At 52.6% G+C, this 26667-nt stretch overlaps 2 protein-coding genes across 2 annotated transcripts in view; one reads left to right on the top strand and one right to left on the bottom strand.

Moving 5' to 3' along the window:
* The window catches only part of ZFP1 (ZFP1 zinc finger protein), an 837904-nt gene that overhangs the window by 507066 nt on the left and 304171 nt on the right, over positions 1-26667 (top strand). The window lies entirely within an intron of this gene.
* The window catches only part of FA2H (fatty acid 2-hydroxylase), a 45621-nt gene that overhangs the window by 9518 nt on the left and 9436 nt on the right, over positions 1-26667 (bottom strand). Inside the window, exon 2 of the mRNA XM_008139663.3 lies at positions 9648-9740. Coding sequence (XP_008137885.2) covers positions 9648-9740 — 93 coding nt within the window. The remainder of the gene's footprint in view (positions 1-9647; positions 9741-26667) is intronic.

The following is a 26667-nucleotide window of genomic DNA, read 5'->3' as shown; positions in this document are numbered from 1 at the left end:
AGGTGGACAATCCAGGATCTAACAACACCAAATCCAGGTGATGAAACCTGAGCACCCAGATTCATCCATGCCTGAAGCTTGAAGGCCTGCCCAGGACACTGTAAGTATAGGAGCCAATACATTCTGTTCTAGGAATGAAACAGGTCCTTTCTGCTCTACCAGAGGCTTTCTTCTTGGTGTTGGCCTGGGCAATGCACATAATTTAATAGTACATTAGCACGTGCAAATAATTAAAATGGAAATGTAATGGAAAATGTGCTCTAAAGGTTTTATTTATCTATACTAAAAATAGAGGAATATGCAAATTGTCCAGGGCTCCATCACAGTAACGACCAACTGCAGGCTGCGTGGGGCGACAAAGCTGGCAGGGGGGTTATTGAGGGACAACCAAACAACTGAACAGCAGGCTGCATGGGGGGGACAGTAAGGGGCGACCAGGTCAGCAGGGGGGGGCAGTTGGGGTGACCAGGCCGGCAGGGGGGGGCAGTTAAGGGTGATCAGGCCAGCAGGCAGAGGTGGTTAGGGGTGATCAGGATGGCAGGGGGAGCAGTTAGGGGCGATCAGGCAGTCGGGCAGGTGAGCAGTTAGGAGCCAGCAGTCCTGGGTTGTGAGAGGGATGTCTGACTGCCGGACATCCCCCGAGGGGTCCCAGATTGGAGAGGGTGCAGGCTGGGCTGAGGGGACCCCCCATCCCCGTGCATGAATTTCGTGCACCGCGCCTCTAGTAGGAATATAAGATCAAAAAGTTTGGAAGCTGCAGTTCTAGGCAATGGGAAGCCCTTAAATATTTTTATGATGAGTCAATATATTGTAGATTAACCTGAACCAAAAACAGGAAACCAAAACCAGTAAAGGACAATGACGTTGTAGTGAGGGGCCACTTTCAAAGCCTGGCTCTATCATTTATCAGCTGTGGGGTCCCGGGCAAGTGCCTTTGCTCCTCAGAGCCCCTCAGCTCTCTTGTCCTAAAGCCGATGTGCCCACCACCCGTAAGAGAGAGGGCAGAATAAGTTCTGTGTTTGGCACATAGTGGGTGTCAATAGATCTCCAATACAAGGGAGTTTGGTGGCTACTGCAGGTGAGCAGGGGGGTGGTGTCAAGAAAAGGAGAGGAGAAAGAGATACGTGGAAGAAGAGCCCTCGAGCCTGGGAGAAAGAGTCAACAGTGATTCTGCAACCCGCCTTCCTCATCCGTGGCTGGACTCTCCTCCTTGCACAGGCCTCCCCGCCAAAGCTTTCAGCCCTGCTATCACAGCCTTGGAGGAGGGGCGTAGGGCTCTTGGGCAAACAGGGCAGGTCACTGAGCGGTCTCTCTGGGCCTGCAACTAGAGGAAAAGGCCCAAAGATGGTTGTGGTTTCCAGTTATGTGAACTTGGCAGTTCCCGGGTGCTGGCTGTCTTCCTGCTTCCCAGGCTGGAAGAGGAGTCTGGCGAGCCCAGAAGCATCCCATCCAGCACCCACTAAACAAGGCAGCCGTCCAAACCCTACTGAGTCGCTTGACTTTCTCCAGTCCCCACATCTCCTTGACTTTTCCCCCTGGGTCTAGGAGGAAATGGATTCACTGGGTGCCTACTGTCTCATTCCTTCCATTCCTCTGCCTCAGGTCTCTACACACACATGCCCAGCACCACCACCACCACCACCACCAGGAAAAAAAAACAAAAACTGGAAGAACCAGCTATTGCTCTGTGTTTACACTTTATCTTAGGCAGCCTGCAGAGCCCCACCTCAAAAGAAGGGAGGCCAGGGTCATGGGGAGACCTTGAGGTTTTGCCCCAATTGCAACACCATGGAGCGCTCACACTCAGAGCAATTGTTATATGCAGGCATGGCTCTAAACACTTCATCATTTGGTCTTCAACATACCCCTCACTAGGCAAGTACTGTTATTACTGTCATCTTGCAGATGGGGAAACTGAAGCAGAAGAACTTGCCCAAGGTCACCCCAGGTATGGCTCTTTGATGAATTGGCCCCGTAATCATTGGGAAATAGCCATCTTGGTCCCTGGTAAAACTCCTTGTCCTGAATCTAAATAGAGCCACACCAGGCTTCCTTATGCTTGGTTGGCATGGTCTCTCTTTCCCCATCCTTTTACTTTTTTTAAATTGATTAAGGTATTTCATATGTGTCCTTATCCCCCCCACCATCCTTTTACTTTCAAACTATGTACATCTTTACATTTCAAGTGCATCTCTTGGATCTTGCTTTTTTTTTTTTTTTTTTTTAATCTAGTCTATCTCTGCCTTTTATTTGAAGTGTTTAATCCATTTTTATTTAATGTTGCGGTAGTCCCACCATCTTGCTATTTGTTTTCTGTTTGTCTCCTCTATTCCTTTTTTTTGCCTTGTTTGTATTAATGACATATTTAAAAATATTCTGTATTATCTCCTCTATTGACTTTTTAGCTATGCCCATTTGTGCCCCCCCCCCATCACCACATTGTTACTCTACAGATGATAATATGCATCCTTAACTTATTACCATCTTTCTCAAATGAAAACCCAGGTGTTCATATGTTCTACTTTTCTATGTTGCACATGGCACTCCATGCCTGTTTTTCATTTGTCCACTTAATTCGAATTGACTGCCTTAGACAATGAATGCTTCCAGCTATCCACAGGGGTGCGTGCGGCCAGTCAGGCCTCTCTCTGAGCCTTGCTGTGGTTTGGGCAAATTTTCACCTGTTGATGCATTTTGCCCTTATTTTATGGAGAGTAGAAACAGCATAGGATTCACAAGCTTGCTTCCGTTGAGACCCAGAAAAAAATGTCTAGGCAGGCAGCAAACAGGGACTCCGGCCTGGAACTTCCACCCAACTGTGAGGGAAACAGAACAGGAGGACAGAGCAGGTGTAGAGAGCTGAAGCTAGATTGCTGAAGAAGCGTTTGTATACAGGGGTGGTGGGAACGGAGCCAGCACCACCCCCAGGTCCCCAGCCCCTTGGAACACAGGGTCTTTCAGTTGACTCCCTGTTGCCCATCTGACCTTTGTACATGACTTCGGATCCTCCCTGAACAGACCAGTAGGCAGGCACCATAAAAATGGTGGACTCACTGTCTAGCGTTGGTCCCGAGGCTGCCTCTGACCAGCTCGCTGGCCCTGGAGGGCCTCAAACCCAGGCTCTGTGTCTAGCCCCCAGTGCATTTCTGTGAGCTAGCACTCCTTGGTGCCCAGGAAGGGCTACTTCACTCCGGGGGCTAAAGCACCACCCTGGAGGACTCCCAGGAAGGCTCACTCTTACTCTGCAAACATCTCCCTCAGTCCCCAAAGGCCAACGACTGTACTTCTACCACGGCAGCCTCAGCCCACTATTCCAGGGGAAGTAAAATGAGCTTCCATGTAAGTAGAGACGTCCACCTACTGACTCTTCCCCATTTTATGGATGAGGACACTGAGGCCCAGGGGGCTTACGTGATTCTTCGGAGGGGGTTGGTTAGCCCTGAAGCGGGAGCCTCCTTTCTCCCCTCCCCTTCCACACAGTCTCCCAGGAGCTATTTCACTGTGTGCTCAACCTGCTTTAGACGGCACAAGTACTGACAGGGTGTCTTTTCTCAATTCTCTTCCAGTCCTGATTATTGAAGGGGAAGTCTCAGCTGGGTGCGAATATGTTCAACATCTCTCACTTGCTGGTCATTTCCAACGTGGCGGCTGGCTGGAAACTCATCATGGGAAGGGAGGATGCAAAACGCGACAGCTCGGATCCCGTGAGTGGGGAGGGTCTCAGGATAAATTTCACTTCCTACCCTACCTGGCAGAGGACCCCTTGGCTAACCCTCCCACAGATGGTTCTCTTCCTCCCAAGCTGATGCCGGGTCCTGCCCTCTTCCCACCCCTACTTCCTAAGGCTTGGGGGGCTGGGGAGGCATCAAAGGCATCCGCAAAGGTCTGACAGCCTCTGTAGGAGGTCAGGTGGGGGAGGGGTGAGTTCTGAGTAGGTCACAGTTCCGGTTCTCAGCCATTTGGGGGCTTCCATAGCAACCCTCACAAAGAGCAAATCTTCCTTTACACAGCTGTGGAACCTGTTGCTCAGAGAGGGCAAGCGATTCACTCAGGGTTGCCCAGCTAAAGCGGGACTGCATAGGTGAGGGTGAGGGGTCTTTTGGTGAGCTGCAAGATCCCAAGCAACAGGCTGGGACCCCCAAAACACATGCAAGTCCAGGGAGAGTTTGGTTAAAGCACCTAGTGCCAACTGTGTGTGTGTGTCCCATTCCCCTCCCCCACACAGCTCTGCCCCTGCCCCAAAGGGAGAGGGAGGGCCACGGCCTCTCCCTGCTATGCCAGGAATGCAGCTGCAGCAGGGCCAGGCAGGGGGAAAGGGCAGCCTGCCGCCCAGAGGGTGGGTGGAAGGGCATGCGTGCTGCCAGGCTGGGGAGGGGGCCTCCTTCGCTCTCCCCCTTTCCCAGGTGCCCCTCCTCCTGGGCAGCACGGAGCCAGGTGGCACAGAGCTCTTTCCCGGGGCAGCCGCAGCGCAGGAGCCGGAGCTGGGACCCGCTGCTCTGCAGAAGGGGCACATGCATGGAGAGGGGGCAGCTGCTCTGTGCCAGCAGCTCCTCCCACGACCACAGTCGCAGGCTGAGGCAATTGTTTAGAGAAATGCCCGCCCAGACCCCAGAGCTCAGAGCTCCGGGGCAGCTTTCTGAGCCAGGAAGGCTGCGATGGGCTTCCAACCTGTGGGGGTTGGTGGGGAGGGGAGTGAGGACAAGGAGCCGGACAGGGATCCCAGGACCTAGTGTCCTGCATCCTGGTCACAGCCCCCTGGGCTCAGACTTCACGGCCATTCTCCTTTGTGAGTTGTGATGTGGATAACTCGGGCCTGCCATGACCCCGCTTTACAGATGAGGAGACAGGTCAGACGCTCAGCTGCAGATGCTGGAGGTGGGACCCGCACCTCAGTCCATCTTAACCCAGAACCAGCCGGCCTGTCAGCTGGCTCAGGACCCCGTGGTGAGAGTCAGCCAGCACGGAGGCTGTGAGGGACCCAGCAGGGGTGTTCAGTGTGGGGGTCCATGGGGGCCCTTGGTGGCCTTGCAGAGGTGGCTCCTCTAACTGGAAGCTCCTATGTTCAAGTCCACAGAGGCGGTTCTGGACCAGCGTCCTCCTCCCTGTACCCAGGTGATGGGGTAGCTGGGAGGTGGCCTCAGGCTCCCCCTGTGAGGGTTCAGGGAGCTGAGAGTGGCCGGGAGCAGGGGGTAAAGGGGTCAAAGCCCCTTCGAGGGAGGATCGCTACGTACCATGCAGATTGCCAGTGTGACCTCAGTGCTTGGGACAGAACAGCTAAGTGGCTCTGCCCCCTCCCCGCCCATCCTAAAGAGATGTGGGCTGGTCTTGCAGTGGCCGCTCGCTTTCTGATAGCCCTGTGTACCCTCTTCCGGGTCCTCCTGACAACCCCACACAGTAGGGATGGGAATCACTTCCTCCCACTAGCTGAGGGAGAAACAGAACATAGCTGCCTATGGTCACCCAGTGGCATCTCCAACTCGAGCCTGCCCCCTCCACTGCCCGCACAGGACACAGAGGGCGGTGCCCAGCCCTCCTACCTGGTTTCTCCCTGGGGGAGGTGGGGGTGGGTGTTTTTGAGCACTCCTGAGCTCTTTGGAAGAGGGGGTATGGTCTCTAGGCCAGGGAGCAAACAGGGAGAAAACTCAAGACCCTGGCCCAGCAAGGACAGTCTTGGGGAGGTCGCTGTGGATCCCTCTGGGCAGCCAGGTAGACGGGCGGGCATCCCTCTGGGGCAGGTCAAGGGGAGAAAGGAGCCCAAGGTGACATGGAGGGGCGATGCAGAATGCTGGGAGGTGAGCCAGGGCCGCCCAGAGGTGGGCAGGCCAAGAGGGCCCTTGTTCAGATCCAGGGGCTATTTTCCTGAGAAGCGACTTAACTGAGGATCCCAAAAGGTTTGCCCGAGTGGCCAATATCAACATCTGCCAGGCCCCGGGGACCCTTGGAGCAGCCCCTGATGCTAAGGAGTGTGTGCGTGTGCGTGTTTGTGTGTGTGTGGCAAGGGGACTTGGAGAGCCCACCGCTGCATTTTGCTTTGTGACACACCTGGCTGGATGAGTCTACCTGTCTCTTAAGGGAAGAGAGTGGCTTCCGTCCAGTGGAGGGAGAGCGGGTTCTGCTGGAGTCTGGCTTAGCCTGAGGGGCGGGATGGGGAAGAGGATGTGCAAAGCTTTGGAGACACCTCCCTCCGGGGACCTGCTCAGCCTCCTCCCTCCCTCTGCCACCGCCTCTCCCAGGCACAGGCCTCAAGGGTGGGCAGGACACATGGAAGGGCACCCACAGGGGAGGGGCTCAGCATTAAGCACTGGCTGTGCTAAGCGAACCAGCAGAGTGACTTTGGGCAGGCCACTGAAGCTCTTCCTCATTGTTAAATCGGGATCTGAAAATCTTATCTATTCTGTTGTGAGAGTATTAAATTAGATAATTGGATCATAAATTTAAAGTGCTTGGCTTGCAGTGTCTGGGTAAGAGCTCAATAAAAGAAATGTTAATTCGGCCCTAACTCTGCTGCCCCGAGGGATTTGGGCAGGGAGTTCTGCAAACACTTTAAATCACACCAGTTTCATCTGGTATCAGAAAGCTGGCCCGAAAAGTGGGCAGATGGAGGAGGCTGCCAGGGGAGGGCTCTGAACCCACACAGTGAAGCAGTGAAGAGAGCGGGTGGGACAAATGGGACAGGTGTGCCCGGAGCCGGGAACAGTGGGAAGCTCCTGCCACCTGTACTGGGCAAGCCCCAGGCAGGCTGGGCTCCAGAAAACAGGGAGATGTGTAGGGTGTAGTGCAGGGTGAGGGGCTGGAACCTGGATTCTCATCCCACAAGGAAGCCTGGAATCTGCCTGACTGGGTGATCGGAGGGATGATTTAGAAATGGTTCTAATAGCCCTAACCAGTTTGGCTCAGTGGATAGAGCGTCAGCCTTCGGACTCAAGGGTCCCAGGTTCGATTACGGTCAAGGGCATGTACCTTGGTTGCGGGCACATCCCCAGTAGGGAGTGTGCAAGAGGCAGCTGACCAATGTTTCTCTCTCATCTCTTCGATGTTTCTAACTCTCTATCCCTCTCCCTTCCTTTCTGTAAAAAATCAATAAAATATATTTTTTAAAAAAAAGAAAATAAATGGTTCTAATAGCCCAGCTGATGTGGCTCAGTGGTTCAGCTTCAACCCATGAACCAGGAGATCATGGTTCAATTCCCCATCAGGGCACATACCCAGGTTGTGGGCTTGATCCCCAGTAGGGGGTGTGCAGGAGGCAGTCGATCAATGATTTTCATTATTGATTTTTTTTCTCTCCCTCTCCCTTCCTCTCTGAAATCAATAAAAAATATATATTTTAAAAATGAAATGGTTCCAATAGCCTTCCATGCAGAACCTGAAGATCAGACTATACCACACCTCTAAGCAGGGTGGGGGCCCCCTGGGCTGGTTTCCTGGCCCTTCTGCTGTCCCTCTTCCCTGTGCCCCAGCACCCCAGGTCCCCTGGCTCTTTCCAGCATGGCCCACTCTGCCCCACCTCCTAGGGGAGGCGTGGCCATGGGAGCCCAAGGCTCCCTTCCTCAGCCTGCCCAGAGGAGCTCCCCTTGAATGTAAAACATGAAGGGTTAGCTTTGGCAAGTCCCTTTGCCCTAGAGGTAGATGAATTAAAAAAAAAGGGGGGGGGGAGGGCAAAGAAAGCACTGTTCCCTCTTCCTGGGAAGCCCAGCTCCCCAGGCTGGGTCTCCTGGGGGTGCTGGGAGCTCCTTGCTAGGGTGGTTCTCCTTCCCCTCTCTTGGTCCAGTCCTTGCCCCTCTCTCTCAGCCCTGACGGGGGGGGGGGGGGGGGGGGGGAAGACAGAAGGTTGTGTGAAAGAATGACAGAGGCGGGGAAGGTGAGTCAGGCCTGACCTGTCTGAACAGGCTGGCAAGGAGCCAGGAGCAGGCCCTGGGGGAGGAGGGGGAGGGGAGGCCCCTCATCCCCTCAGGTGGGGGGCACAGGTGATGGTGGGACAGGCCTGGGTGGCCTTGATCCCTACCCACCCAAATCCCCATGCAGTGACGGGGCTGGGGACCTGCGGCCCAGGTAGACTGGGAGGATCCTTCCCCGAAGCAGGATACTTATCCAACCCTGGTCAGTTCCCTCGGTAAAGTATTTTCTTTCCAACATCCAACCCCTAAGCCAAGCCCACAGATGCTGGTGCCAAGGATCCCTCTTCATGGCTCCTTTTAGTCCCGCCCCCTGGCCTTGAGCCCTGAGCTGACTGCAGCAGCGCCTTCTCTGTCCTGCCCTCAGCCCTACCCTCCTCATCTCCCTCTGAAGCTCCTCCTATCCCAGGGCAAGGCCCTGACTCCACAGCTTTGGGGTCCTTGTACCATTCAAGCTGGCTGTCTCCCCCTCCATCCTGCCCGCATGCAGAACAAGCCCAAGTCCCCAAACTTCCAGAGAAGTCAGCCATTTGTAGCAGGACCCCCCAGCCTCAGCCCTGGCCTGGGCACTGGGCACTGGGCACTCGTGGCCAACCTGGGGCTCAGAGCCAGCACACCAGGTTCCGGGGAGCGCCCTGGTGGCCTGCTGTGGGGTCCGGCTAGCCTTCTCCTCCCCGGTCTTCTCTTTCCCTTTTGGTTACATGCCTCTGGGAGGGGATGGGCATGGAACAACCTGTCCCAGCCTTTCCCGAAGAGCACACACATGCATGTCCTTGTTGTGGGCTGACCGCTCCCTCAAAGGCGGTGCAATTCCCCTGTGACAGACACCATCCCCGAGTTCCTGGAGTCAGGGCCTCAGGAGTCCTGGCCAAAGGGGCCCGGCAAACAGGAAGCTTTCCAGAGACCCCGCCTTTCCTCTGCTCACCTTCCTCTGCTCACCTGTGTCCCTTGGGCATGCTTCTCCCCAGGGGGTACTAACTGTTGACAGGGTGGGGGAGGGTCTGTCCTCCCACCAGATTGTGAGCTGCCTGGCTCAGAGGCCTGTCCTGCTTGTCTCTTACCTGGTGTCCAGCACAGGCAGGGACACGTATGGATAACCCACTTGTGTCTTTTCCAGGAAGAAATGGCAAAATGACATCGGGACAGTCCTAGGACCTAGGCTGGAGGGAAATGGCTCCTACATCTGGCTCCCTCCAGGGCCCCTAGGCCACGCTGCTTCTCCTCCCGCGCCCCACGCGGAGAGGTTCCATTTCCACCTGGGACCAACAAAGGGGGCCTGCCTAATCCCCCGAGATGCTGGCCTCTGAGCACCAAGAGCGGTTTGGTGTCGGGCTCTGCAGACAAACACTGCAGGTAGTTCGCTCAGCCTCCGCTACCCCAGCAGGTCCCACCGTGACCCTTGCAAGTGATGGCTGGTGCCTGGGCAGCTCTGCCTGTGCACTGGTCAAGCTGGCTGTCTGGGCCTGTTGACCGTGCACTGAGCCCTTCTCGGTGTCAGGGGTCCACGGGGACCCTCTTATGGGTACTTGGGTTTGGCTCTGTACAAACCTCCCCGTGCACAGTTCTCCTGCACCCATCACAGCCTTGGTCACGCGTGCTACCCAGGTGATGCTTGTACGCAGTGGGCATCTGCTTCCCAACCTCATCTTCCTGGGCAAACGTCACAAATAACTCCAGCCTTTGGCTCCACACACCCTCTCCTCGGCCATGGGAGCCCCCGATCATCATTCCACCCCATCTTGTGCCAGTTACCTTGTCCCAGTCTACGGCTTTGAGCTTTGGCTCCATCGCTGGGTCTGTCTTCTGAGTGTCCGCAGAGAGTGCAGCCCCGTTCTCCATGGAACCCTGGAGAGAGGAGGGATGCGGTGATTACTCACAGTGGGTGAGGGCAGAGAGCTCAGCTGCCCACGTTCAGGCAGCCAGGAGTAGTGAGAGCCTATGGTGGGGCAGGGTGGATGGAGATCAAGGATATTGAGGACATTTTGAACACAGGTAGACAATGATGTGCATGGTATTATTCTCTGCATGTTTCTTCTCCTTCAAAAAAATAATTTCTGCAAAAAACAAGAGGCAGAAAGATCCAAGGGTGGAGGGTGGGTGGGTGGGTGGGTGGGGAGCAGAAGCAGAGAGACTGTAGGAAAATGAGCTATTAGTGGGAGTGTTCTGGGCAAGGAGGTCCCTGCAAGCCTCCCTCCTGGTCCGTGGCAGGTGTCAGGCAGAGGGAGTCACAGGAAGTCACCTGGCGGGCTCACTGTGCCACACCCAATGACTACCCTCCCTGGTAATTCCGCAGAGCCCATGGGTCACAGGCTGGGCCGGCTAGGTCCCTGTGCCCACAAGAAAGAGAGGCGGCAGAGAGCGAGGGAGACGGTCCCTCCAGGAACTCCCATGTGTGGGTCAGTAGCCACACACGGTGAAACTGGCAGAGGAGTGCCCAAATGGGCTCAAGGTGAAATCACAGCGGCAAAGAGGCAAAGTCAGAAGGAAACAGAATGCGCTAGGAAAATCACATGGTCCCAGCTGGCCCTGATGTCACCGGGTGAGGCTGGAGAGGGCAGGCTGGCACGTAGCTAAAACTCATGCTTCCTTGCGGGAAGGGTGGGCAGACCGTTTGCCGGGGGGCTGCCCTCTGAGTCCCTGTGACCGAAGGACACCGTGATGCTGGTGGCCACAGACGAGGCCTTGGAAGCTGGAAATTGGCAAGAACCCAAGGAGACTGTCTGAGCAGCCAGTTGGGGTGTCTATTGTCACGATTCTGACATTTTTGCTTCCAGATGAACCAAGAGAACCTGATGGTGACAGTGATACTGGCATTTTCGGGGAAAACTCATCAGTAACCCAAATAAAGGCAGCTTGCATGGTCTTGCCTTGGTCTGATATTATTTTTATTTTTAATCCTCACCTGAGAATATTTTTTTCATTGCTTTTCAGAGAGAAGTAGGGAGAGGAAGAGAGAGAGAGTGGAGAGAGAGAGAGAGAGAGAGAGAGAGAGAGAGAGGGAAAGAGAAACATCAATGTGAGAAAGACACATCGACTGGTTGCCTCCTGAACATGCCCCAATCAGGGGCAGGGAGCGAACCTGCAACCTAGGTACGTGCCCTTGACCAGGAATCAAAGCGAGACCCTTCAGTTCTTGGGATGACACTCTAACCACTTTGCAACACTGGCCAGGGCTATCTCAGTATTTTTAGTCTGTGTCACCATGCTAATACCTGTATTCTTTTAAAAAAGCATCTCTGATAATCTCTTAAGGACAAAGAAGAGTGAGCTTTATGGCATATCATACAATGAAACTCCCTAAGTACCCAAAATAAATGTCATATAGTAATCTTGCCATTTCTAATTCTGTTCCACCCTCAAAATACCCCAGTGTGCTCCCAATCACTGAGTTTTTGATTCTCCTTCCCTCCTGAATACCGTAGTTATTTTCCCCTTTCTTAAGTTGGGTGATCCAACCCTTCTGTGCCCACAACCCCACTTACTGCAACTCCATCATCTCTCTCAACAAGACAGAAGGCTCACTTTGGGGCCTGCAGGGAAGGGGTTCTCACATGCCGTATCTTTTCACTAGTAGCCCTGTGCACGAATCTGTGTGCCAGTAGCTCTCTGTGGGGCCTGGCTGCTCTGCGCCCGCTGCCCAGAGGCTCTCCACGGCCCAGAGGCCCATCCGCAGCCGGGCACGGAACACTTGCCTCATCACTGGGACGACGAAGCAAGCATTCTGCCAGGCCGCTCACGCTGCCTGCTCTCAGGGGCCACCACCCAGGACTAGGGGACTCCAGCGGGGCTGAGAGGACTGGGTGCCACCATCTTGTGATGGAGTGATGGTTAATTTGCATATTACCCTTTTATTAGATAGGATGGTTTTGTCTGTGCTAAATTTTCCAGACACCCCTGAGTGGCAGACACAGAGCTGTTTGGGGTACATCCACCTAAACAATCCCTGGAAGCAGCAGAAAAGGTGGTCGCCTCTGGCACAGGGCACAGCACCCATCCATGCAGCCCACTCATCTGCTTCCTCCAGTCTGGACTGTTTTCTGAGAGTGCCAGTCCTTGGCTCAGCTGGCAGCCTCGGGTTTCCAGGGACCACTCCTGGTTCTTTCCCTCTAGGACCACACACGCGCTTTCTTCTTCATCTGCAGGACTGTACATATTTGCGGGCAGCCGGGACCCCCACCCTCTGCCATCTGCTTTTCCCCAAGACCCTGTTAGGACATAACAGGGTCTCTAAGCATAGTGGGTGGTCCACGTTCCTCTTCCAAAGTGGGTGTGACGGGACCAGCGGGTGTGATGGGACCAGTGCTAGATGGAAGGCCACATTTCAGGTCATGGGACCTGAGCTCCCATTAGCCCTCTGGCGGCCACACCACACGGCTCATTCTCTTAGCATATGGCCAGCTGAAGCTTATTTCATGGACGGCTGCTGCTGGCGTGCTGTGGAGAGCGGTGTGCCCCAGGCGGGCCTGCTCCCTGGAGGGCCACAAAAGATGTGTGAGGAAGACTGGGACACCCGGAGTGGTGATGAACGGGAAGCAGAGGGCCCTGGGAAGCAGAGGAAGCCTGAGAAATGGGATCAGCAAGGGGGGCTTGTAGGGACAGGAAGCCCGGCTCCCCGTCCGCCTCCTCTATGTAAAGTCTTTCCCCTGCATTTCCAAACACCTCTCCTGCTAAGCCTTTGGATTAACCGCAACGTTTCCCTCTAGCCAGCAGCAAAGATTTTCCACTTTCTACACATGCCTTGCATTTTCCTTCTCAAATGGCACCCTGTCCAGGATGATGACAGCAGTTTTGGGCACATCCCAAATATTCACGGATGCTTACTCCGTGTCTAGCCCTTTAATCTTCAGAACAACTGTCTGAAGGAGGCAAGATGATTACCCTTGAGAGACGAGGAGACCTACGCCTGGGGCAGTGCCATAGCTAGTGAGAGGTGAGACTCCAGAATATTCTCTCGACCACTACCACGCCAGCCAGACACATCTCTTTATTTTCCAACTTTCGGAAAACCATACTTTCCAGGTGTCTCATGGCGACAGTTGGTGTTTATGATTTCCTGCCTCTTGTCGTCTTTGGACGTTTGGGTAGTTATCTCGTTTGTCCAATGGTATTACGGATCCCAACAGGGTGGGAAACTACGGTGTCCTTTTCCCAGGTGCCTAGAAGGGGCTCCTGATGCGATGAAATGCTCCGTTCCTATTTCCCGGGTGGACCATGTCTCAGTGCTAGACCTTTGCCAGAGAGCCAGCGACTCCTGCAGTGCTGTGGGCTGGGCTGCTGGGGACTTAGCCCTGAAGCTCACAGGGCACGCGCTCCTTGGAAACAGAAAACAAATGGGTGGGCGCGTTTGCTCAGAGGAGAGTGGTGGCCCAGGATCCCGAATACGCCGTCTTAGAACGTCCCTCTGGGCTGGAGAGGACAGTGTCCAGGAACAAGGGACAGAATTCCAGTAATTTGGGCCGTATATTCTCAGTGCCCTTTGGCCGAGGACCCAGAATAGGCACGAGCAGGACGAAAAGTACATTAGACGGACACGCGATTGCAGGCATTTTATTTTGCCAAATAAAAAGATTTCCTAATTACCATCAGCAGCATTTCATAAATGAATGGAAACTTCACCCTGGCCAGTGTGGCTCATTTGGTTGGAGTGTTGTCCTGTGCAATGAAAGGTTGTGGGTTTGATTTCGGGGCACACACCTGGGTTTTGGGTTCGATCCCTGGTTGGGGGGTGTACAGGAAGCAACCGGTTGATCTCTCTCTCTCTCTCTCTCTCTCTCTCTCTCTCTCTCAACATTAATGAAAAATGTCTTAGGGTGAGGATTAAAAAAAATAAAGAAAGAAAGAAAGGAAATTTTAATACCAAATATGTAGGAAACACATACTTTCATAGTAAAAGTCAATCTTTCCCAAGGAAGGGCAGTTGGCAACTCAACATTTACATTTAAAAATATATATATTCTATTTAAAAATATAAATGTGAAAGAATTACACCCTGACATTTTCTTTTGTGCCTATGAACTGTACATAATTGTTTATTTTTGGCTCCAGGTGGTTGGAGTCCTCTGGTGCATCTCTCATCTCTAATCTACGGGTAACAGGAAGTAGAGCAAACGTTCACTTTGTTCCAGTTCTAAGGTTTGACTTTAAAAACTACTAAAAATCCAGTTTTGCAGAGAGATGTTGGCTAAAAAAAAATGGAAACAATACTTTTGAGGTTTTTTCTCCCTTCAAAGGGAAAGTTTCCCGGTGACGTGAGGGACAGGGAGGACAGGAAGCGGCTCGCAGGCTGCCATCCCCGGCACAGAGCAGTCAGGGACGCTCTCAGGGCAGTTGTCACTTTCTTTTTAAAAATCTTTTTTTTTAAAAAAAAAATATATGTTCATTTAATTCAGAGAGGAAGGGAGAGGGGGAGAGAGAGAGAAACATCAATGATGAGAGAGAATCATTAATCGGCTGCCTCCTGCACGCCCCCAACTGGGGATCGAGCCTGTAACCTGGGCATGTGCCCTTGACTGGGAACCAAACCGTGACCTCCTGGTTCGTAGGCTGACCACTGAGCCATGCCGACTGGACACCAATCCCCTGCTGATGAGCACTGAGGCTGTTTCATGTCCCCTCTGTAATTAACCACGTGAAGGTAAACATTCTCACGCAAGCATTTTTGGGTATTTGTGGACCAACACCATTGGGGCGCTGCCCACAGAGGATGAGGAACAGAGGGGAGGGAGAGAGGCAAGTAGGGGTCACTTTCTCCCGTCCTTCTCCTCCCTCCTTCTGCTGCCCTGGTTTAGTCACAATTTGAAAGTCCTGGAGCCACCAGGCAGTAATGTCATGGGTGACAGGCTTTTGGCAAATAAATCCCCAGGCTGACCATATAAACAAGGTGCTTTTTGGGTGGCCTCATGGGGACTACACCCCTCCCTGGCAGAAGCCCAGGTTGTTAGTCACAAGATTGCACACACCTCCAGTGCAGGAGGAGACTTCAAGGAGAGCTAGAGCAGGCAGCACGCTGGCACTGCCAGTAGCAGAACTGCCCTCGAGTACCAGGAAGTGTCCTCAGACGCATCTTTCATTGTCTATTTCTCTCGAGTCCAGTCGTGAGCTTTCAAAAGGCCAAACCACCTTCCCACATGCAGACGGGACAAAGACCCTCCTGAAGCAGGTCTCCCATTCCCACTCAGGGGCTGCTCATCTCTAAACCTGGAGGTTGGGGCCGGGGGGGCCGGGGGGGTCTCAGGAACCAAGTCCTCCTGGGAGTCGCAGGGTCTGGGCCACGTTTTCCAGACTTCTACACCCCAGTGTTTATTTTATAGTTGAGCCAGGCTCACCCTTGAATTCCACAAGCAAACACCATGCATGAATCAGACGTGTGTAAAGGTCATTCCCGGGAACCAGGGTGGTACTACAACTTTAAAAGACTTTGGGGAAAAGTTTCTTGGAAACTTCCACAATGCATTATTTAAAAGACTCTCCTGGCCCTGGAAGCCAGCCACAGGGAGCTTGGAAAGCCAAAAAGCACCGGAAAGCGAAGGCGACGCGTGCTCTTTTCCAGTATTTGAGAATCAATCCGGGCGATGCCTTCAGATTAATAAGCCTCACATGGTACGGGAAGTGAATAATTCTGTAGTCAGACACACTGGCTTTCACAAGAATGGTCAGCCCAAGTGTTCATGGGTGTGGCTGCAGGTGGGGTGTCCAACCCACCTGTGTCAGGTGGCAGTTTTCTTAGAGGGTCCACATGAGGGACAGAAGCCTGTTCTAGGGCAAAAAAAACCCCAAAACCCCAAACACACAACACACACACACACACACACACACATACCAACAGAGATGAAGATCCTTCCTGGCCCTGACCCCCCCTGGCCCCTCCACTCTGGGAAGGAAGGCTGGGACGTGGCTAGGAGCCTTTGCGTGGTCTGGCCTGCGGCTGTTGGGGAGGACTGTGGTGAGTCTAGGAGGATAGCGCTCAGGCTGAAAGCATCTCACACATTTCCCTGGGAGGGTCTCCCAAGCTGGAATAGCAGCTCCATGAGGGTAGAGGCCCCGCTGTGAGTTCCCCCAGTCGCTGCACAAGATCAGCACTCAAATACTTGCTGAATTATCGTTAATGAGTAGATGGTGGCCTGTTTAACCTCCGGGGACCCAGGCCTGGAGAGGCCCCCAAAGTGTGGGCAGGACAGGCAGGAGGAGACCTGCCGATGCCTGCGTGTACCAGGAGAGGGAGGGAGGTTGGGAAGCAGGCACTGCCCATTCTGCACTGAGAACCACTAGACATGCTGGGCCCTGAGGTGGGGGCAGCGAGGAAGGCCTGTTGATCTCCTTAGGTGCCCCACCCCCACCCCAGCCACAGCCCACGCCGCAGGGACACAAGCCAGAGAGACAGGAACGCCAACTGTGGCTTCTCCCAGCACAATACCAGCTCCTGGCTGGTCACGTGGTCTTACTTCCTCTCAGATCAGCCGAGCCACGGCTCTCCTCTCGTGGAGATGGCTCTGCTAACACCACCGCACGCCTCTCTCACACTGAGCTCAGCACCCTCAGACCCAAACTCAGAGCACCCAGGAGCTGTTCCCTGCCAGCTCCCTGAGGTCCAGCCAGTCCATGGAACATTCCTGTCACTCAAGCGCCGCCTGAGTCAGGGGAAGAGTCCAAGATCAGGGTCTAGTCCTAGACGCTGCAATTCAGGACAAAGCTTCCATCCAAGCTCCATTACCAGCATGCCGCCACGCCCTGAGGATCTTCCTCTTAGAACGAGAAGTCGCTTCTCTCTGGCAGGGGCACCCCAAGTTCCTGCTCTGTCCCCAGAGGTTGGGCGGGTGACACCAATGGGTGAGGCAGGTGGGGGGTGGTGCCTATTATGGACCCATTTTGTTTGCATAATAAACATCTTACCTAATAATAGAGAAACATGTAAATTGACTGATACCCAGAGTGAGTATGCAAATTAACCCAACAAAGATGGGGGTTAATTTGCAACATACCTGGGTCCCGGGAACCTCCTCAGCACCCAGGTCACTCCCAGCCGGCTATCGGAGGGGTGGGGGGGGAAAGGGGCCGAGCCTGCGATTGGAGGGGCGGGGGGGGGGGGGTCCCCCTTCCCAAGCCTAAAGCCTGGGGCAGAGGCTTTAGGCTTGGGCAGGGGCTGAGCCTGGGATCGGAGGGAAGGGGAAAAAATCAATGGAAACATATCCTCGGGTGAGGATAAAAAGAAAAATAAAGAAAGAAACGTCATATCCTATGAAAGACACATCTTGAAAATGCCTAAAGAAAGTTGTCATTTTTTCATGGTGAAGGGACTAGAGTCCATGTTGATGAAAACACCTTGGCAGCTGCAGCAGCGGGGTGATGGGGCTGGCGCCTTCCCCTGATCAGCCCGGTCGCCTCCCACAAAGGGAGGCCAGACTTCGGCTTAGGTCTGCTCCCAACGGGGAGCAGGCCTAAACCATCAGTAGGACATCCCCTGAGGGCTCCCAGTATGTGAGAGGGGGCAGGCTGGGCTGAGGGACCCCTCCCCCATGCACAAATTTCGTACACCGGACCCCTCGTGTAGGCATATTCTTCATCTCCACGAGGAAAGACACTTACATTCATTTTCCTTAAAGCATGAGGCACCAAGAAATAAAAACAAACAAAACCATAAGGTACCTATACCAAAACAAGCAAAACCATAAAGCACTTTTCTCTAGAGATGTTGGTACAGAGAAACAAAGATGGAATCCCAAACTGCACCCACATGGGCCAGCCCGGCTGCAGGGTCATCTATACCAAGACTCTTGGGGGGTGGGGGGCGGGGTGACAGGCCGTTTCCAGGGGGACCAGAGCCCCAGCAAGGTCCAGTAAAGGGGGACCCCAAGCCGCCTCCTCTCTCCAGTCTAGCGGAGAGGATTGGCTTCAAGACAAGCAGGGAGGTCAGGGAGCAGAAGTGGGTGGTGGCTGCCGGTTTTACTGCTTCTCGTCCCCTTGGGGTGTCCGGAAAGGAGACAAAATCCTTGCAGGGCAAGGAATTGCAGTGGAGACGCAGGCCATGCTCCAAAGACGTTACCTCCAGGGTCTCACTTCTCAGTATAGAGGCCTCCACTCCAAATCCATCTGCGGAAGTCCCAACCCCGTACCTCACGCCGTGACCCCATTTGGAAATAGGGTCACTGCAGATGAAATTAGTTAGATGAGGGCATGAGGGTGGGCCCTAATCCAATGTGATTGGTGTCTGTATAAAGAGGGGAAATTTGGACACAGACACACAGAGAAGGCATGTGAAGAGGAAGGCAGAGGTCGGGCGATGCAGCTACAAGCCAAGAAATGCCAAGGATTTCTAGCAGAGCAGTGGGGAGGCGGCGGGGGGGGGGGGGCGGGGAGGGCAGGGGGAAGCCTGGAAGAGATCCTGGTTCGCAGCCCAGAGGAACCAACCCTGTCCACACCTTCATCTCAGACGTCTCGCCTCCAGACGGTGACACACATTTCTGATGCCTAAGCTACCCAGTGTGGGGCTCTTTGTTATGGCAGCCCTACAAACGAACCCAGGCCTGACCCAGCCTCCCCGGGGACTGAGACAGGGCCGCAGAGGGAGAAGGGCTTCAGCCGAGGGAGGCGCCCGGGGAGACGTGGAGACCGGATTCCCTCTCCTCGGATGCTGAGGGGTATCAAAAACGGGGCCTGCTCATCAGCACAGCCATCCTACCAGGCCCGCAGTGGCAGCCCACCCGGACAGCTCCTGAAGGGGAGCACCCAGGACCCCACTCCCCAGCCCACTGTCTCCTGTCCTGGAGCCAAGGTGGCCTTGCCCCCCTTCTGCAGGGCCTGAGAAGTCCCTCCCCAGTTTTCCCCATGTGCGTGGGAGGCAGGCGGAACTGGGGGGGTCAGGCAAACCGCAGCCTTCGTTAGCCTCTTGGCCTACTTTGTACCCCCTGGTCCCCAGCCACGTGGCTCCTGGGACAGAAGTGCCACACCTCCCCGGGGTCATGACCACCCCGGCATCTCATTGATATCAACACAATTCTCCCCGAGAGACCGGCAGGAGGTGTTCCACAGATGGGGAAACTGAGGCACGGGGCCCCAAGTCACTCATTCAAGGACTCTCAGATGATTGCTGGGAGAGCCAGACAGGAAGCGCCTCCCAGGGCTGTCCCCGCTGAGACTTCCTGCGCCCTCCGCCGCCCCCTCTGGTGGACCACCGGGTACTCCAAGCTCCAGGCCTGGACTCTGCCTTAGACCCCAGCCCTCCTCCAGTGCCCACACCCTGTGTCCCCAGAGAGGGTTTGCTTGGAGGGTACATGAGGGGGAGAGAAAAGAGAAGAACAACAGAGAGCCTGCACTCTGCAAGGCAAACAAACAAGCGGGCCACAGAGGCGGTGAAAGGAGGCAGTGTGCTGGGGGGCGGGGGCTGCGGGGGGCGGGGGAGCCAGCATAAAGGAATGTTGTTTGGGAAAGCCAGGGCTGGGCACCGAGGGATGGACAGATGGCCTTTTATGCCGAAGCCTGGGTTTGGCCTGAAAACCCCTTTTCTGAAATGAGATGGTGCCCCAGGCCCCGTGTCCAGCTGCCCGCAGCCCATGGTGGCCCAGAGGAAGGAGGGGACTCTGGGTGTCCCGGACACCTGGGTCGCACAGGACCTGGGCAGGTGGGAAGGAGCAGGAAGGGGATGGTGCTAGAGCCATAGCTGCCCCTAGCATCTTCCTTGGCCAGAAGCCTGTGTGTAAAGCCCACCTCTGAGGCCCCCACGGAGCAGGCTCCTCAGAGCTGGCTGTTTTCAGTAGCCAGAAATTTGGGGTTAAATGAAGACAGCTTCCCCTTGCTTCCGTTTCCAATAAGCCGCCCTCTGTCTGATGATGCGGTTGATGAGGTCCAAATCAGAAGCCAGGCCCAGCCAGGTCCTGTGGCCTATCCTATCCTTAAAACATTTTAAATAAACCCTGTGCGCAGAACAAAACAAACAGAAAGACAAAAGCCATACGCAGCAACTGACAAGCCACAGAGTCCCCAAAGCACAGCCACTCCTCGCCTGCCCACCATCGCTGCAAGGCGGCTAGCTCTGCCAGCCACCATCCCAGTGCTCACCGGAGGAAGAAGAAAGGCAAAGAGAAAATGGGTAGCACACTTGTGCCCAAGGCGTGACCAACTTCTCCCACTCGGGAGATGCGGGAGCAGGACGGGACAAGACGGTCAGTCCCAGCCTCCTGGGCCCTGGCTCCGGTTTGCCTTGGAACTGACATCGCCGGAGTGCGCCCACACGGTGATTCTCTCTCGGATCCTGCCGTGGACCAGTCATCTGCATCCACACCGATCCTTTCCACTCCAGCCTCTAACCTCACATGAGGGCACCATTTCCAGGAGGCCACGGAGGGCCAAGGGGATACATGGTGTTTCCCCCATGAATGCCTGACTCTGGGATTTGGAGCAGCCTGAGGGGTCAATCTCATCTGGGAGCCCTGGGTTGGGGCGTGACCTGGGCTTGGTCTGGTGGACAAGGGGAGCTCTCTGGGGCTCACCTCCTGGGTCCTGCCTTACAGCCCCACCTGGCAATACAATGGTAGGAGAGGTGGGACCAGAGTTTCAATTCTGATGAGCAACACCCGAAGCATGCAGGAAACGAGTTCCTCAGGATTGATCCTTTTGTAGAGGTGATGGGGCATTTCTAGATGGTGGTCTCTCAGGACTTAGACCTCAAGGCACCATAGGTAGGCTTATGGAATGTGCTATCCACAGGAAAATACACGTAAGCCACCTAAAATAGATTGTCTCTTCCCTGGCCCAACCTTCATAATAAAACAAATTTCAGATTGATCATGTAACACTCCAATTTGGAAGAATTACCCTCAAAATACTGTATTTTGCTGTTCTTTAAAGGAAAAACAAGACCATTGATTTACAAATGACCTCATATGCCACTATTCCAGAAACAATATTCCTAAATTTTCCTTTTATACTCTAATAACTGAAAAAAGAAAAATAATTGTTCTCATCATTGTTTACGAACTGGCAAATGACTATATAGTCAAAAACAATATAAATCACTGGACAATAACAAAAACAATAATAACAACAAAGACAACCTGTCCTACACCTACTAATTCTTTGTACTGATTCAGAAATATGGATTCAATCAATTCCCCCTCCCCCTACCAAGACATGGAATTTTCTCCCATTAATAGTTGAGGATGGAGCCCTGGCTGGGTGGCTCAGTTGGTTGGAGTGTCATCTGTACACCAAAATGTGGCAGGGTTGATTCCCAATCAGGGCACATACCTAGGTTGTGGGTTCAATCCCCAGTCAAGGCATGTATGGGAGGCAACTGATCGGTTTCTCTCTCACATTGATGTTTTTTTCTCTCTCTCTTTTCCTCACTCTCTGTCTCTCTCTCTCTCTCTCTCTCTCTCTCTCTCTTCCTCTCTCTGTCTCTCTCTCTCTCTCTCTCTCTCTCTCTTTTTCTCTATCAAAGCAATAAAAATTTAAAAATCATCAGGTGAGGATTGAAAAAGAAATAGTTGGGGATATTTCTGCTCATAGTGGTTGACTGGCTGGTCTCAGTAGCGTGGTTAGTTCTAGAAGTCAAGATGGCTAGACTCTAAGCCTGTGCCTTTTCCCCCACTCTTATTTAACCTGACAAACTTCCACACCCATTGCACATTTCTTAAACTAGCTAAGTCTACAGTTAGACCTAAAACTGGTGTCTCCTGTGAGTTAATTGCCAAGAGCAGGGGTTGGGAATATCCGGCCCGTGGGCCATATAAGGCCCACAAAATCATTTGGTCTGGCCCTGCCAAGGCAACTGCAGGCGGGACTCAAAATTCAATAAATCTAGGAGCTTTTTTTTCATAGCAACATAAATTTATATTCAGTGAATTATATTAAGCGAATGATGTTATAAATATCCAAATGGTCCCTGGCAGAACAAAGGTTCCCCACCCCTGGCCTATCCCCATGTTTGATCCTCATTAAACCCCATGTTTATATTTGTCACTAGAATAAGCATCAGCTCCAGGGGATGACGTCCTTGAACAAACCCAGGGCAAGTGTCCTTCTGGGTGGTCAGAGCCTCTCTGACATGGCCACAGGTCAGGGTCATCACTGAGCACACGATCTGGTGTGGCCAAGCAGAGAGGAAAAGAAGGAGCCATTGTGAATGACGTGAATGACGCGGGGACACCAGCCTCCGGGACCAGAGCCACCCAATGAGGATGCCGTTACCCCAGAGAGAAATGCTCTGTGACTCTGGGCCACAGCTCTAGACCATCACTGTGCAACAGAACTCCCTGCAATGATGGGCATGTTCTTAGCTGTGCTGCCCAATAGAGTAGTCACTTGCCACGTGTGTCTACCGAGCACTTGGAATGTGGCTAGTATGACTGAGGAACTGAACTTTACTTTATTTAACCTTAATTAAATGTAAATAGCTGCATGTTTCTAGTTATCTGAATAGAGGAGAGGCTACCATATTGGAAAGCATAGCTCTGGACTCATATATTCAGCCACTATTTGAAATCTCTACCTGGGTGCTTCCTTGTATCTCAAACCCAATGTGGCCGCAGCGAACTCTGCCCCATTCCAAACCTGGGCTCCCAGCGCAGTATTCATCCTGTCCATAAATCAGGTTGCTCAGGTCAGAACCCTGGCATCCCAGTCAATATCTCTTTCCCTTACTCCCAACATGGAATCCATCGGCAAGTTGGTTCTGCCTCCAAGACATTTCCAACTTCAATCCACTTCTTCCCAGCCCTATGGCCACACATCCAGGCTACCTCCTACCTAGCCAAGAGTAATGGCCTCTTAGTCCTCTTCCTACTTCCACCCTTGACCCCCTTCAATGTACCCTCCACATGGCAGCCAGGATGAACTAAAAATGTAGATTAACTTTGCCAGCCTTCCCCTTAAAGTCCTCCAACCCATCCTCAGAATAAAATCCAACCCCCCCTGCAATGACCCATGAGCCCTACTGAGGCAGGGCTCCTGCTTACCGCCACACTTCATCCACGCCATGCTCCCCTCACCCACAACCCTCCAATAATACCAGGGCCTCCTTTGGGATTCCTGATGCCACATCCAGAGCCTTTGCATTTGCTGCTCCCTCTAACTGGAATGTCTTTTACCCAGTTCTTACGATAGCTCTTTTTCATCCATTAGATTAAGCCACTCTGTCACAGCCCCCCTGTTCTAATATATATGATCTATTCTGTTATTTATAATATATGCACACAGACTATATATATATGTATATACACCACCTGCAGTTGTCCCATCTGTCTCCCTCCCTCTGCTGACAGGTGTGCCCCATGAGGGCAGTGACCAATGGTCACTTTATCCCCAGCACCAACAGCAGTTTGGGCATGAAGAGGCATCCACTATGTTTGCGGCTGAATAGAGAGAGGAACAGTGGGGAGAAGGTGGCAGCCCTGCACGCCCCTGGCACCCCTTGGGTCTCTGCCAGCCTCATCGTTGGAGACTGTCTGTCCCTGGCCAGGGTGAGTGTCCCCAGGGCTGCATTTATCCAGGTGAAGATGGAATGAGGGCAGCAGGTCGATGCAGACTCCGCCTGCCCAGGCTGGTGGACGGGGCAACTCCGAGGAACTGGAATGTCACCACTGTGTCCAAGAGCGTCTGAGCACATGGATGTTCTGAAAACATCCATCCTCGCCACCTCACAGGAGTCTACCTTTTCTTAGCAGGAGCTAGGGCTGAAGGGCATTGTAATTGTCCTGTTTCAGTTCACGCTACACGTTCTGTTTTACAGATCTCACTGTAGCCACACAAAACGCTGAGGAAGGAAACCAAGACTGGGAGAGGTTAAATGGCTCACGCAAGGTCACACAGCCAATGAGACAGAGCTAGACCCAGAGCTAGACCCAGAGCACTGTCTCGGCTGCAGACCCCAGGCTCCTCCTCTCACAGATGTGTGTGTGTGTGTGGGGGGGGGAGGGGATGGACAAAAGGGGTACCCGTTCAGTGCCCATGGCACACCTGCTCTGCCCCCAAGCCTCACACCGGGACTCCGATCTTTAGAAATCCCGAGAGACCTGACCACCAAGCCACTTTGGGTGCCTCCAGTTTTCCATCTCAGCTTCCCTCTGCCCTGAGCTTCTAGAACAAAGGATTGTAAACTCTGTGTGCTGCTGAGTCCCACAGAGGGCTTGTTAAAAATACAGATTCCTGGGGTCTTGCTCCCTTATCGGTTTGGGGAGGTTCCCAAGAATCTATTTATACATATGTAATATATAAACCCTTGTTCTAATTCATTCTTCAACTTAGTTACATGTGTTTTCTCCCACTCAAGGGAAACATCAAACGTTTCACACCGTCTCCAACATTGGAATCTATGCGGCTATTAGAGTCGTTTTGTTGAAACATAGCACAGCTCTCCAGGGCACCTTCGTGAAGCTGGAGGCAGAGACGGAAGTGCTGTATCTCTAAGCCAAGGATTGCTGGCCCTGTCGAAGGAACAGATTGCCCCTCAGAGCCTCCAGGAGCAACCAACCCTACTGTCAGCTTGAGTCCAGACTTCTAGACTCTAGACCTGCGAGAGAACAGAGTTCTGTTGCTTTAAGCCACCCAGTTCCTGGTACTTGGTTACAGCTGCTCTAGGAAACAAATCAGTATCACAGGAAATGTGATGCCTTGTTGCACATACCCATTCACAGTGCGCTGGCTGTGCTTTACTTTCCTTGTCCACTCATCCTCTGAGAACGTATCTGTGAGTGATGTCCACAATGTAACGACTTGGTATTCTTGCCCACATTTTATTATGAAAAAGTTGAAACATACAGTCAAGTGGAAAGAATCTCGCCTTGAATACCTGTGTCCCCAATACCACATTCTGACATTCACATTCTCCTCCTTTTTCAAAGAAATCTTTAAAGGTTTGTGTATACCAACATCTAACTCTAGTAGTCATGAGGCCATACCCTTAAGAGTGATTACTAATATGTATTAAATGTGTTTGCTTTCATTTAAAGAAATGGGTATAATTTTTGTATCATAAAAATTACAGTCTTCATGGGTGGGTGGAGGGGGTTTGGGAGTGGATCTGGGCATCGAGGGGATAATGGTGATGGGGGGAAAATTACTTGTCTTAAGTGTATATGGCTTGATAAGTTTTGACAGTTATAAGCTTCCTGAGAGCCAATGTCCAAATCAAGATGCAGAACATTTTCATCATGCCCGCAGGTCTCAAGAATCTGTTTTAATAAGCTGCTCATGCAATGACGGTGAAAGGAAGCTGAGGGGATACGTTTGCCGTCCCCTTGGCCAGAGGGACAAGAAGTTTGAGATTTGCAGGGCTTCGCAAGAGAGGTGGCAGGTTCCCTGTCAGCAAACACGGCTGCTTCCCTGCTCTCTTCGCCTCCGGCTGTTCACACACACAGAGAACCTGACCTGCAGGCCCCTCCTCCAACCACAGGCTGAGGACACACTGGGGGGGGGGGGGGGAGGCACCCGGGACCCGCTGCACGCTGAGCGCCAGCGGCAAGGCTGCCTCCAGACGCTCCCTCCTCACCCCTCCCCAGCCCTGCATTCCCCGCTGAAATCCCTACCATTCCATGACCGCTTGGACACCCACTTCGGACCCTCCCGTGAGCTTGCTGACTGGGGCCTGTCGCCTGCGTGGGCTTCCCTGAGCTGCTTCCTCCCAGTTCCAGCCACAGGACCGCAGGGCCATGGCATGCGGGCAGCCTCCGCCCTGAAAGTCACTCTGTGTTTCCCCAAGGCCAGCACCATGGCCCAGAAATGACACTCAGCTCATGTCCCGCCCTTTACTTGCTCTCAGGGAGCAGATGGGAGCAGAATCCTGGCTGGAATGGAACAGGAGAAAAACCTAATGGCCAACACCTAATTAAAAAAAAAATAAAATAATAGAGCCCTGGCTGGTGTGGTTCAGTGGATAGAGCGTTGGCCTGTGGACTGAAGGGTCCTGGGTTCGATTCCTGGTCAAGGGCACATGCCTGGGGTTGCAGGCTCGGTCCCCAGTAGGGGGCGTGCAGGAGGCAGCCAATCCATGATTCTCTCTCATCATGGATGCTTCTATCTCTCTCTTTTCCTCTCCCTTCCTCTCTGAAATCAATAAAAAAAACATATTAAAAAAAATAGAGTATTTCATTGGGAAAGAACAGAGTCCAAAAATAGACCAAAATATATCTGTGAACAATGGATGTGTGAGAAAGTGTTTTGGGGTGTGTGTGTGTGTTTAAATCAGTGGGGAAAATAGAATATTTCATAAATCTACTGGGATAACCAGTTGGTCATTTGGAAAAATATAAACCTAAAATAATATCTATTTTGTTCCCTATACAAAAAAAAAAAAATCATAGGTAGACAAAACATTTAAGCAAAAACAAAGAATAAAACATTAAGCATAAAACTATTAGTATATGAAAATATTTTGTTTTTAATGTATAAAATTCTTAAAATAGAGGTGGTCTTTCTAAGAATGATAAAACTTGGTATCTTTTTCTACATGGAAAATGTAAAGGTTTAAATGGAGGAAAACACATTAAAGAAGTCAAAAGATAAATGAAAACTGGAGGACAGATAGTGACGCATATGATGGGGAAAAGGATATAAAAACATCCTTTATATTTAAAGAGTGATTATAAATCAAGAAGCAAAAGACCCCCATGATTTAATCTCATGCCTAAATTCATTCTTAATGGGTATGCAATAGAAACTCACATTCCAGGATCTCCCAAAGCTACTGTTTTCTCATCTATTAAATGGAAGAACTGGCATCTACCCCACCTACTTTAAGGGTTCAAAATAGAAATATATGGGAAAATACTTGTAAAATGTTAAT

The sequence above is a fragment of the Eptesicus fuscus genome, chromosome 21 (genome assembly GCF_027574615.1).
Source record: "Eptesicus fuscus isolate TK198812 chromosome 21, DD_ASM_mEF_20220401, whole genome shotgun sequence".
In the NCBI taxonomy this organism is placed as follows: domain Eukaryota; kingdom Metazoa; phylum Chordata; class Mammalia; order Chiroptera; family Vespertilionidae; genus Eptesicus; species Eptesicus fuscus.
This window is presented reverse-complemented; position numbering and strand designations above follow the sequence as displayed.